Here is a 13,557-nt window from a genome sequence, read left to right on the forward strand (position 1 = left end):
TGAAAGGAGATGGAGAAAAAGAGTGAGAAAGTAGAAAAAGGAGAATAACTGGTTATTGACATGTGCTGAGCTGCAGGCAATTTAGGCAGATGGGGAGGGAGGGAGGGAGAGTGAGGGAGGGAGGGGAGTGTTATCTTTTCTCCTGTGTGGATCAATCAGATGATGTAGTGATAAGACTGTGGATTACTCCGCCATTTACACACTCCCAAAGAGAGAGAGAGAGTGTGTGTGTGTGTGTGTGTGTGTGTGTGTGTGTGTGTGTGTGTGTGTGTGTGTGTGTGTGTGTGTGTGTGCGTGTGCGTGCGTGTGTGTGTGCGTGCGTGCTGGCTCTGGTTGACACACTGACGCCCATTGAGTTTTACACTTTAGCAGTCAGTCAGCGACCTCGCGTCTGACACACACACTCTTGCACTAACTCACATTTGGTCTCTGTCAAAAACAGTTTTGCCAAAGCAGCATCCAATAAGTTTTTTTTTTTTTTTTTGATTAACACACAATGTTGTTTGTTATCAGACATTGGGCTAGTACCTACTACTTTCATTAGCTGTCATTAAAACAATTATTTTCAATAAGTTGATAAAGCGTCAGAAATGTTCATCACAATTTCCCGGAGCCCGAGTTGATGTCACTAAATTGCTCATTTTGTGACAAAAAACCAACAATGATGAATTTACAATGAAATAAAACAGAGAAAAATGTGGAATTCTCACATTTGAGAACCTGGAAAAAGTTCATATTTAGCACGTGGGTGTTTCTTAAACAATCTGTTATCAAATGAATTGTCAATTTCTGTCCGTACAAAATGTGTTTGGTTTAACAAACCATTCATTGTCTGTGGCACATTAACCCTAATTCATAGGCAACTGATCATGCTCTGTGTTTGTGAGTGGCGAGTGGTTAAGGCATCATATGGGTCAGCGGATTGCCTGGGGCGATGGGCCCCTCGTGACACTGGAATGCTCCAGATATTGTCACATGGTCACCACCAGCATTACCGCCATGTCACCGCCGTGACTGAACACTTGACAAAATGCTGAAGGTTTTGCACGGTGGGATTCTGTTCTGGGAGAAAGACGGGTGTGTTTATGAATGGCTCTTGTTTGAATAGGCTGCTTAACATGTAAGATAATCAAGTAAAAGCGTGGAAGTCAGATGATGCCCCTATAGCCCTGTCTGTATTCCCGCTGTGATACGGAAACAAGTAACAAGTGGACTCTTAGATGGCTCTGCTGGTTTGAAGATTTTATTTGAGTAGCTTCTTCGGAAATGACTGGGCTAAGGCGCTTGATGTCTTAGGTTTGATCCAGACCTTTGTTATATTTCATTCCCTGCTCTCTCCCAGTCCTCCTTCTCTCTATTCTTTGAACTGTTTAATAAAAATACGGGCTTCGGAATTCAAAAAAGGACATTATTTGAAGTGTACACTGTGAATGTACAGAATCAGAAAAGTACACAAGATATAATAGACTTTGTGGTATTCTAGAACATTTTAATACACAATTGACACACCAAATCTAATTGACCCAACCCATAGAAAGTGCCTCTAACTACTTACATTTGTCTTTTTTTTTTCTTTTCTTATTAGGATACAAAATTAATACTATAAAGATGACATTCTTAGAATTGAATTTTGAAAAATGTTATTCTTCTGTCAACCCTCTAGTCTGATTGTTGTCTTTTTTCCCCCCTTCCTCCAGCCCCTGCAGATAGACGATAACTTCTGCGGCCAGGACTTCAACCAGCCTCTGGGGGGAACCAGCACCATCGAGGGCACGCCCCTCTTCATCGACAAAGATGATGGCATGACCTCGGTGGCGGCATACGACTACCGTGGCAACACCGTGGCTTTTGTCGGCACGCGGAATGGCAAACTGAAGAAGGTAGGAATGATATGATTTTTTATTTTGCCTTTTTTATGCTTTTTTTTCCCTTATCCTATAAATTGAATAAGCCAGTGGTGGTTATTGTTCACTTAATGAACTGTATGCCCGCAGCTTAATCGTTGTTCATTTACACGAAGCACTCTGCAGGCCTTTTTTACACTAAGATTAAATGCGGTCAACTCCATTTTTCTTGCTATTGTCTATTTCCAACTGGGCATTCAAGTGCCTCTTTAAAACCTGTTCGTTTAACGAGCAATTTAAAGCAAGTCTGCGGCTACTCCCTCATCAATTGTCATGTTAGTCACGTCACACATAAAATGTTACTGCTGTATCCCAATGCCACGTACCGCCTCGCCTCTAATTTTAAGAGCTTGCCTTCAATCAATCCAACAGCTATGACTGGTGAATGGCTTTTCTGTTCTGGTCAGCTGTGTAGTGTGGATTAGTTCAGGTGGCTAGATGTACGGTAGGACAGAGAGATAGAGGATGGATGGATGGATGGATGGATGGATGGATGGATGGATGGATGGATGGAGTTTTCAACTTTCTGTGTTCTGGTACAGTCTGACTTTCAGATGAACTCTGCTTGATTTAAGTTTGTATGTATATAACTTAGTAGAGCAGTTAAGCAGTGAATTTCTTAATGGGTTTTGTTGCCTTTTTTTTAGGTATATTTCCACACTAGCTGTTTGGGGTTTGTGTCAACATCAGACACACATTTTGACCACACTGATACATCTGTTTTACCCTATTGTGTTGGAAGATATTCTTGGTTGACATGGCGATTGTATGTTAGATGTACACTCTCACAATGTGCCATAACTAAGATTCTGTCGATGTAACATACATGTGTGCAGCCTGGGTATTCGTTACTGTGTGTGTGTGTGTGTGTGTGTGTGTGTGTGTGTGTGTGTGTGTGTGTGTGTGTGTGTGTGTGTGTGTGTGTGTGTGTGTGTGTGTGTGTGTGTGTGTGTGTGTGTGTGTGTGTGTGTGCGTGTGTGTGTGTGCGCGTGCGTGTGCGTGGCGTGTGTGTGCGTGTGTGTGCGCGTGCGCGTGTGTGCGCGTGCGTGTGCGTGTCGAGTCTATGGACGACGGAGCTCTCGGGGTAAATGGTACCTCATTAGAATTCACCCTGTTTTCCGCCCGCACTGCTCAAGACCTGCCATCCATTCAATATTATGAATGTATAATCAGCCTGTGTGATTGTGTGCTTTTAATGCGTGTTTGTGTATGCACGCAGTGTTTGTGTGTTTGTCGCTCACAGTACGCATAATAATGTGTACGCTTGCGATGGCATGGATTTGGTTGTGTCTATGTGTTGCAATGTGGAGCGAGAGACAACAAACAATACAGTGTTGACTAAGATTCAGCGCTATGCATTTGTCAAAGTGACACCCATTCACTTAGCTTGGCAGTAGTCCCTTTATTTATTTAGCTATCGTCTTTTCTTCTCTGCTGGTGTGCACTCTGGTTCAGGTGTGTGTGTGTGTGTGTGTGTGTGTGTGTGTGTGTGTGTGTGTGTGTGTGTGTGTGTGTGTGTGTGTGTGTGTGTGTGTGTGTGTGTGTGTGTGTGTGTGTGTGTGTGTGTGTGTGTGTGTGTGTGTGTGTGTGTGTGTGTGTGTGTGTGTGTGTGTGTGTGTGTGTACAGCAGGTTGGAAAGGTTTTGTGTGTGTGTGAGACAATGGAGCCAAAGAGCCTGCAGTTCTTTTGGCTGCCTTCTGTTTTAGACAGAAAACCCCCCCAAAACAAAAAGAAATCTGGTCTTGGAAAATATTCAATTTGCATAGATGGAACAATATCTAAAACCTGACATACGAGCGCACACACATACACACACAGAGACTCATTCTCACTCAGAGAGAATCATAGCAGTGCTAGAAAAAACAACAGTAACGCAGGAAGAGAAAAAAAGGCAAAGTAACTGAATCAGAAGCGTGTGATAACATATGCGTCCTCTTCTACTCTTGTGTTTTTGAGGGTCATTGTTTCCATAAGTATTTTTTTTTTTTTTTTTTGTGTGCTTATTATCTTACCAGTAAAATAAGGTGTTTGAGTCATCAGGATCTGTTTTTTGCATGAGTGTGTTTTTAGCTTTTGATGCTTTTGTGGGAGTGCGTGCAGACCATTATGCCACGGTGGAGCGTGTTCCTGTTCTTACACTTCCCTCTGGAGAGCACTAGCATTGAATGCTGTTTATATAGCCATGCCTGAGGGTGAGGAAGGAAGAGAGGGCTAGAAACTTGTAGGATGGATGACTGTGCTTAAAAGATTGTTTCTGTCTCTCTTTGAGAGTAAGAGAGGGGAAGGATCGACAGAATTTGAAAAAGCCAGAGCACTGTATTTGCAGGTATAAAAATAATGGGAAAACTTTAATGATCATGGCTATATAGATAAAAAAATAAAAATAAAATAAACAACCTTAACAACATTCTTTTACCTGAAGCATCTCTTCATTTGTAATTTGGCTGGACATGAAGTGCTTTAATATCGTGTCTTATCTACACTCAGTCTATTCTTAACCGAATCTAGTGCTCAAGGTTGTCCACAGCAACAAGACGGTGGCACAAACAACATGTTTAATGCACTAATGAAGTCCCTCTGTGCTCTGTACACACACACACACACACACACACACACACACACACACACACACACACACACACACACACACACACACACACACACACACACACGACACTTTAACTAATGAGTCCTGGTTTGATAGGACGATGGGAGAGATACAGGAAGAGGAAGAGAGATAGATAGAAAGATGAAGCCGATAGAGAGGAGAGCAAGAGGAGGCGGAGGAAAGAAGGAAGTGATGAAGAGAGGTGATGTCCACTGGTGTGATTAACTAATTCCAGCGGTCACCTGAATACCACTGCGGTCAAGGACACAGCGGCGGACCGGCCATCCGCTGCACTTAATATTTAGGATTAAAAGCCTCTATTCCCTTTGACGGGTTCATTTTGTTCTGTCTGCTTGGCTTGGCCTGTCGTTGGTCACTGTGTGAGCCTGTTCATCTGTTAGCACGCTAGCTTTACATGCTGTATCACATCTCACTTTCTCCTTTTTTGTGTCATCCCATTTAAAGAAACACCACAACTAAGCAGCCTCTGTCTGCGTTGTAAAGCAGTGAGCAGATGGACCTTCAAGTGATTCTTTTGGCCACTTCTGCACTTTTAAGGGACTGTTGAGCATCGACAATGAAAGGGCATTCACCATGACCCACACGCACTTGCACGCGCATATACCCAATCTCAATAGGTGGCCCGAGGACACCAGACAAAAGAGAGGATCCTAGTCAATAATCCAATACCTATTGCCTATGCTTGTTTTGAAACTGCACACACATTTACACACAAACGCACGTTAGGATTCCTCAGTTGCGGCCTCCATCAGGGGGCCGAATCGAGCCATCTGCTGTGTGTATGTGGCCGGTGGGCCAGGTGGTAGGAGCCTCCAGTGCCCGCTGTGTTCCCATTGTGGCCGTGCCAGGCTCAGGCGGGTGCCCTGGGAGGTTGCTGCCATTCATCTGATCGGGGCATCAATGAAGCAATCTCAGGAACAGTCAGTTCCAACCTAAGACTTTAATGACTAGTGTAACAACAACCAAACACACTGGAGAAGTAAGACTATTGTTCACATATGAATTTTAAAAGTTCATCAATACAGGATTAAAGTCCTTCGAACTGTGATTCTTTAAACTGAGCGAAGCAGAGTGCCTGTTGGTTAGTGTTAAAGTCTAACAGCTAAAAGATAACATGATTGACCTCTGCACCAGCCAAAGTGTTCCCATAAACTAATTAGCATTGGTTCTGTTAAGGTGTCCTTGGGCAAGAACGTGAACCCCTATCAGCTCGGTCATCAGCCAAGCAGCGTCAATCTAAACATGAACAGTGATAGGTGGGGCTTGATATGTAATAGCTGCTACCTGCACTTGTTTTTTTTATGAAAGATAGTTCTTGACATCCGATTCTGTGAGTTTGGTCGCTAGTTTTATTTGATAAAAAGTATTCTAAAGATTGGCAAGATAAAAAATAACCATTTAAAAAAATATTATTCAATACTGGCTGCAGTAGTTGACCATTAAATCTATTTTTGTGTCATCTTTTACATCTTCTGTGTTTTTATAGTAACTACACTGGTCACGTCACGCGACATTTTAGGGGTTAATGACAAGTGACAGTTTGTCGTTTCTAAGTGTATATTGCTGTGTGGAGTCGCTGATGTATTCCACTGGGACTGCCGGTGTCACCATCAGGAGACCATGTCATGGCATAATTGACTGATGATTGTTATTCCACTGGTGCATAGTGCTTCCCTGTCAAACTTGTGTGTATGTGTGCACGTGTGTGCGTTTTTGTGGTTTGCTTTCAAATGCCTGTGTCCACCTCCCAGCCTTTATAGGCAGGACCTCCACCCAAAAAGGAACAAATAAACACACTGTGGAAACACCAATGGTATTTGACCAGGAGGGAGGGATGAAGGGAAAAAAATGTCTGTGTTAACTCTTTCTATCACTCTCAGTATGTGTGTGTTATCTTTCTGGTTGATATGATTCTAAACTGAAAATCCTAGCCGGAAAATATGCTATAGTGACTTTGTTCTTGTGTGTGTATGTAGTTTGTGTCATCATTTGGCTCAGCCAGCCGTGCCATGAGTTGTATGGCCCGGGCAGCAGCACAGAGGCTGGCTTTGTGCAGGCGTTTGGTAACCCTCGGTCATTAGTTCACACAACTGCATGCGGTGTCTCTCTCTCACACACACACACACACACACACACACACACGCACACGCACACACGCAGAACGGATGAGAAAGAGACTGAGGAAATGGAGATGCAGAGAATGATGAAAGGGATCAGATACGGTAGAGTGAATAGAATTTAAGACCAGACGCCCAAGACAAAACAGATAATTTACACTTTGCATTTTACACTGAGTTTTTCCACTTAATTTAGCTCTTTCCCAGAGCACCATCAGTCATCCAATCTTATCAGGATGTTCCCAAATTAACAGCAAAATGTGTCATTTTCTGCGGCGGTCAGGTTTCTCTTCTGACAGCACAGCTTTTAAATTACGTTTTCAGATTACATACAGCCCTGTTAAGCCATAATGTGAGTGTGACAAGCCAAGCATATACGGTATATCTTTTTCCTATCTCAACACAAGTGCCCTTTCTTACCATTCAACCTAGCATGAAATCAACTCAATCAAATGAACTAGCCGGCCAGCTAGCTTCCCGATCTGTGCAAGGTTTTGAGAATGAGTGTGCCTTCGTGTGTTTGCGTCCTGCTGAAGAATGGATATCAATTATCTCTCGTCATTGCCAGCTTGAGTCTTTCCCCCATCTGCTGGCAGGTCCACTTGTGTGGCTAACTCAACCGAACAAAGCACACGACATCTCCCTGTGGACTCTCACACAGACACACATATTTATACACATATTTATACATGAGACACACTCAAGCCTTGGAGGGCGTCATTGCAGAGTTGCACACAGTAAATATAAGATGCAGCTGTGACTTCAGGCCTCAGGTGCAACCACCTCTGCTTTTATCAGTTTAGGAGTAGCAGCCAAATAGAAAAAAATTCTAAAAGGCATCCATAACTCTCATTCTAACTCAAATAGCCACTGTAAAACTACAGTTATGAATAAGTAATAGGAATCATCCATTGCTTCTTCACGTCACCTCTCTGCTTCTGTTCTCTCTCTCATTTTCTCTATTTTATCTGCTCCTTACATATTCCCTTTCGGCTCTGTCCGTCTATCTCCTTCTGTGATCAAATATTCCTCTCCCTAATAATACTGTAGTTGAGCGTTGTTCGTTGAGAGGAAATGTAGTGAGCACTATTTTTCTCTAATCATTTTCTCTCATTAACGGGAAAGGCAGAGTGCACACACACACACACACACACACACACACACACACACACACACACACACACACACACACACACACACACACACAGTATATAGTACAGTACAGAGATCTAAATGTACATACATGTTAGAAGTTTGCATGTAAAAGAATGTGCACAACCTTGCATACACACATACTTTCACATCTTACAAAATGTGTTGTAGCACTTGGGTTGGGTAGACAGTAATGAGGGGTCTTAAAAGATTGAATGGCACACACGCACGCACGCACGCACGCAATCTCATTAAACCAGTGTCTCTAACTGCACACTTTTATCCTACAAGAGCCTCATTTGCCATAATGATCCATATTTCCTACCTGACTACCAAGCACCGGTGACATTAAGGGACACTATGAATTACTGCAAGTTGATTGTACTCAAATGCAAATCTTAACAAATGTCTCTTAAACTCAGCTCCAACTATTACTCTAATTTCACCAGTGCGGTGCAAAATGTTCAAAGCTAATCACTTTTAAAGCGCAGGATAAGTTACAGTGGGCTCCTTTGTTAGCTAATGCCATTGATAAAAACAGTTCAGCCCTTGATAATCTCAGTGCGCTAATGCACTTTAGCCCGTCCAACAGCGTGTGACTGCACTGCGTGGCACTCATTCACTACCTTGGCGTTCCCATCCTAATTCACTACTACCAGGGGTTAATGAGGCAAGGTAAAGAATAGAGGAGAGAGGTAAAGAAAGCAGTTAGAAAATGGGATGGAAGGAAAAGAGAGAGCGAGGGAGATGAATAATAAATGTACCATGCTAGAATCCATTTTTAAGGGAAGATTAGCGGAGTCTGGATGCAAGCTGGGATGCTCACATGATCCAAGTGAGGACAAGGCCAGTCTGTTTCTAGGTCATCTCCATTAGACATCTTGGGATACAACATCAAAGAATCCCTGCTTTTTTTGCGATGTTACATACGTTTAACTTTTTTATAGTATTTCTGTACATTTTACTCTCATATGTCAAGTGTTATAAGTCCATATTGAGAAATATAAGGGAAGGTTTTGGTCAGATTTGCAGCAAATTGTCATTGGTGGTGAGATGGAGCATGATTTGTGCTCGTAGAGAGGGAAATTGTGGGTAGAGGATTTAGTGCCCTGGCATATCTCTGTCCATGCCGACATATTCAGACAACAGCACACCTGGTGGAGGGCGCAGTGCCAAGGCTCCATGGGCACGCACACACACACACACACACACACACACACACACACACACACACACACACACACACACACACACACACACACACACACACACACACGCGGTGACACCAGAAGGGATGTTGTATCTCAAGCTAACAAGCCAAAATAAGCACACTCATGCAGGTCTATACAAACCTGGACACACACTGGGGCACGTTGGAGTGGTGGCACAGTGTCTAGATAGTTAGGCATGACTGGCACAGCGGGCATAGATTACCTTTGGCACACAATGGCTGTATCTACATACAGGCACACACACGCTCGCGCAACGTCTCGCACGCTCATTTCCTTGCAATTAAGCCCAGCAGCTCACATTATATGCCTTGGCTTAGAAAGGACTGTCTTTAAATGACTGCACAGCTCTCCACAAGCCCTTAATAACCGCACTTGGAAGCTGCATAACCCTTTAGCCATAAAGTGGCAGGAATGATCAACTGTTTACAGAGAGATACACTTGCATCATGGAAGTAAGACATCTAATGGAACAAGACACAGCACTTTGATGGTTCCCTTAAATCTCTGTAAATAACAGGATGTGAGAAGGTTCTTCATCTTCGTTATACCAAATGATGAGTGTAAATGAGAGTAAATATGTGAATTACTATCAAATTAGCTAATCTACTGTGAAGAATGCAGACAGGACTAGACACACATGCACACTCTCCTATGGGAAGCGACTGTAGCGGGCTTATCAGATTACCCATTGCCAAGCTAATAGATTCTTAATAGATTGTTTTTGATTAGTTCCTCTGGTTTAGTGATGTTAAGATGATTAACGTTTGTGTGTGTATACAATCAAATACACGTTTGTGTTCACCTGCATACATTTGCATATAGGGTTTTATTAGTTAACAGATAATGCGATTACTGGAATCATTTTTGGTTTGTTGTTGCCAATGTGTTGTCACATGGCTATCATATGCTTTGGAAGCATTTCAGGGCCACGATGTTCGAGCTGGGCACAGAGTTCGCTCTCTCTCTTCCTCATACACACGCACACACACACACAAACAACTCCAAATGCAACAGCTCCCTGTGTTCATCCTTCTCACACAGCATGGTGGCGTCTCCTGCCGTCTTAACTAATTACCCCCCCCGCCCTGTGTCCCCCAGAGGGAAAAGCCTCAGCCTGGAGCCTTTTCACAATGTTAGCTGGCTCAGTAACTTGTCCCCAGCCTGCCTGTCTTTAGCCTGCTCGCCTCCTGACCACTGCTAGCCATATTGCACTGACCCTGTGGCTAATCTTGTTAGCATAAGAGTTGGTGATAGCCAAGCGGAAAGCCAATCCCCCGTGCTGGTCTAATAACCTCTGGCTAATCTTTAGCGTAACAGTTGGCTAAAAGGAACTCACTTCAGTTTTTTTGGCTCGTTTGTTATTAGTTTATTGTATGCAGGGCAGCAAGTCCACTCTAATTTATTCAATTGAGATTTCATTTAGTGCTAATTAAGAGGAGCAACTTGTTCCAGCAGTGGCTTAAGTTCTTGTTTTCAGCGTTAGCGGAGCTAGCATAGAAACTGCTAATGGCTCCATTATTGGTGCAGATGACCTTGTGGCTTTACCATTTCCATCTGCTAAGCCCTTAAACATTAAGAATCAGACATTTAGGAGGAGGCCCACTGGGCACAGAGTGTTGTTCACGTTCTCTCTGAGGGTTATTTCTTTTTCACCGCCTCTCTCTTTTCCATTTCCCTGCATTCCTCCTTCTCTCCCCATCCAGAGTGTCTGAGAGAAAGAGAGAGCTCATAGTCTCCTCTTCATGGTAAAATATTTATCCATCCTTTCCTTTGGTTCAAATGTTTCATACTGATGGAGTCTTTAATTAGTCATGTACGCATCTATCTCTCTTCTCGCTGTCTGTCTCTTGTTCCCCCTTCAATTTTGGTCTCTTTCGCCCAGCCCCTCTGTTTTTCTCTCTTTGATTTACTCAAACCATTGCTACTCTCTTTCTGCTCCCCTCTTTTCTCCATGGAATTAGTCATTAGCTGACTGACGGAGCTGATTGCATCTATTCCCAAGGCTAGCATTTGTTTGTGCGTCTTCTTTCTTTCCCTCCCTCCTCCAGTCCTCTTTTACTCCCTCGCTCCCCACCCACTCTCTCTCTCCCAACTCAGTCTTTCTCTTTCCCCTCCCTTCTTATTCTCACTTCACCTGGCTACTTTACACCCCTCCGTTCTCCACACCATCTCTACCATAAAATGGTCTTGGCCACAAATACTGGTTTGCGTTGCTGAATTAGAAAACCAAGACTCCCCACAGTCTCTTCCATACCTTCTCTATAACCTTAATTGCACAGTGCCATTCTAAATTGGCTAACACCAATTAAGCCCTCACTATTATATTTAATTCATAATTTAGCTTGGCTACTGTTTGAATGAAGCATCTCCCTGGAAATGGTTCAGTTGGCCTCCGACAGCACATGTGGCCATTTCAGAGACAGGTTCCTCCTCCCTGTGGGTTTGACAATGTTCTGGCCAGCTACTGACACTGCCAAGATGGAGGTATGTGTGTCTATGTCTGTGTGGGTGTGGGTATGTGTGCGTGCGTGTGTATATGGGGGTGTGGGGGTGTGCGTGGGATATTATCCTCTGTCTCCCCTCCCCTATCTGTCACCTCTCCCTCCAACCATTCCCGTACCCCTCTCCTTCTCCGCTCATCCGTCCATGTGTTGCTGGTGGATTAGGCTAATTGAAGCACTGCAAACAGGGTCCCCAGAGAGAGGCTGCATACACGCACACATTTACACTCAAACACTCATTAACGGATGCAAGTACACAGGCGCACACCATAGGAAAAACAGGCAGGAAACATGAGAACTCTGCATGAACTGCAGCAGTTTTTCCATGTGCAGCAACTAAGGACACTATACATTACAGCGATGGGCATTATATGGTCCTGTTAAAGCATCATGTAAATACTTTATGGACTGCTTTCTTGTATCGTACACCAACTAAAATCCTCTTCAGTGGATTTCAATGGATTTTTGTAGAGATTGAATTATTTGTCATTAGTGAAGAAGTACATGTAGCTTAAGTCCATGTAACCCCACCCCACTGTTTGATGCTAACCCCTGCATCTTCAGCCTGTGTTCGCTCCAAGCATCAGCCTTAGGACTCCCAGCTGTGTCATCATCCATAAGAGCCTTGTGCTGTCTATTTATGGGTCACTGGCAGGGAACTAGTGGCCCAGAAATAACACCAGACCGTCTTACTTAACCCTTATTTTTTTGTGTGCTTATGAGTGTGTGTGTGTGTGCATGATCTGAGAGAATACAGTTATACGGTTTCTTTCTGTAGTGTAGCAGTTAGGGTGTTTTTAAAGACATGATTGGCAGAAAGTGTTGGGGCCATCATTTATGCAAATGTACCAGTATTCATGTGGAAGAAGTCCACACATACTGTGTGTGACTACACACTGAAGCTTGAATGTGAAATCCATAAATGTCCCGGACACAAAAAAAGAAATGGGCAAAACTGATGAAAGGAATAGCAGAGGATGGACGGAACCCCTTCATCCTGTCATAGAGAAAGACGGGAAGAGAGGGAACTCTGTGTCACTTGGTAGGAATTCCTTCCGGATGTTTCTGCTTTCAGGATATTGGATGTGTCTCTGGAAAACTGCCTGCTTCCAGGGAAACCTATTGGATTACTGATAACCTTGGAATGGATAGGGGCAGCACAGAGGGGGTGTGTATGTAAGAGAGAGAGAGAGGGGGAGAATGCCATGAGTGCATGGGCTTCTTCCTCAGTTGGCTTCCCTCTTCTTTTCCCTTTTGATTTCTGTTCTTTCTCTCACTCGGTTGTCCCTCTATTGTATTTCCTTGTAGTTAAATCAATGACGGGTCTGACGTTAAATATGAGTGTACCTTTGGCTTTCATTGTTGCCTCTAAATTGTATTTGTCCTCCTGTGCCGTTGTGGGGGTATGGCTTTCAACTGCACCGATGCCCCCGTGAGAGACCTGTTTTATTACTCCGCAGAAGATATCAGAGGGTTTTGAGCACACAACAATAAACACAGTCACACCCGAGCACACTCAAGCACACACACCCAATAATAAGGCTCCAATAACATAGGGGTCTTTACTCCAAGTTGTCTCCAAATCCCCCAGTGGCGGGCCTGCTCCTCGGTTGCCGTGGCAACAGCAGCCAGGGCAGCCACGTCTGGCGATAGTGAAGAAGAGGAAGGAAGAGAGAGAGAGTCACAGGGAGCATTGATGTTTGTGGTGCAGGCAGGGGATTGGAACACAGTCACAACATTGAAACTGGGTTGCTGCAACATTGCTGAACGTTAGAGCTCCATATAGCAGGAGCACAGTGCTGGGACTGCAGTTTGAACTGGGATTGGAAATAAGTGGGCTTGTAGGTCATGTTTACCCTGGTGTGTGTGTGTGTGTGTGTGTGTGTGTGTGTGTGTGTGTGTGTGTGTGTGTGTGTGTGTGTGTGTGTGTGTGTGTGTGTGTGTGTGTGTGTGTGTGTGTGTGTGTGTGTGTGTGTAAAGAGCAGGAGACAGAAATGTGAGGAAGAGAGAGATTAAAACTGC

At 43.8% G+C, this 13,557-nt stretch overlaps 1 protein-coding gene across 5 annotated transcripts in view; it reads left to right on the forward strand.

Annotated features, from left to right (window-relative positions):
• The window catches only part of plxna1b (plexin A1b), a 204,921-nt gene that overhangs the window by 56,792 nt on the left and 134,572 nt on the right, over positions 1 to 13,557 (forward strand). For all 5 annotated transcript variants that reach the window (XM_028575902.1, XM_028575905.1, XM_028575904.1 and 2 more), the window contains exon 3: positions 1,698 to 1,880. In XM_028575902.1, the coding sequence (XP_028431703.1) occupies positions 1,698 to 1,880 (183 nt within the window). The remainder of the gene's footprint in view (positions 1 to 1,697; positions 1,881 to 13,557) is intronic.

This window comes from Perca flavescens, chromosome 4 (assembly GCF_004354835.1).
Source record: "Perca flavescens isolate YP-PL-M2 chromosome 4, PFLA_1.0, whole genome shotgun sequence".
Taxonomy (NCBI): Eukaryota; Metazoa; Chordata; class Actinopteri; order Perciformes; family Percidae; genus Perca; species Perca flavescens.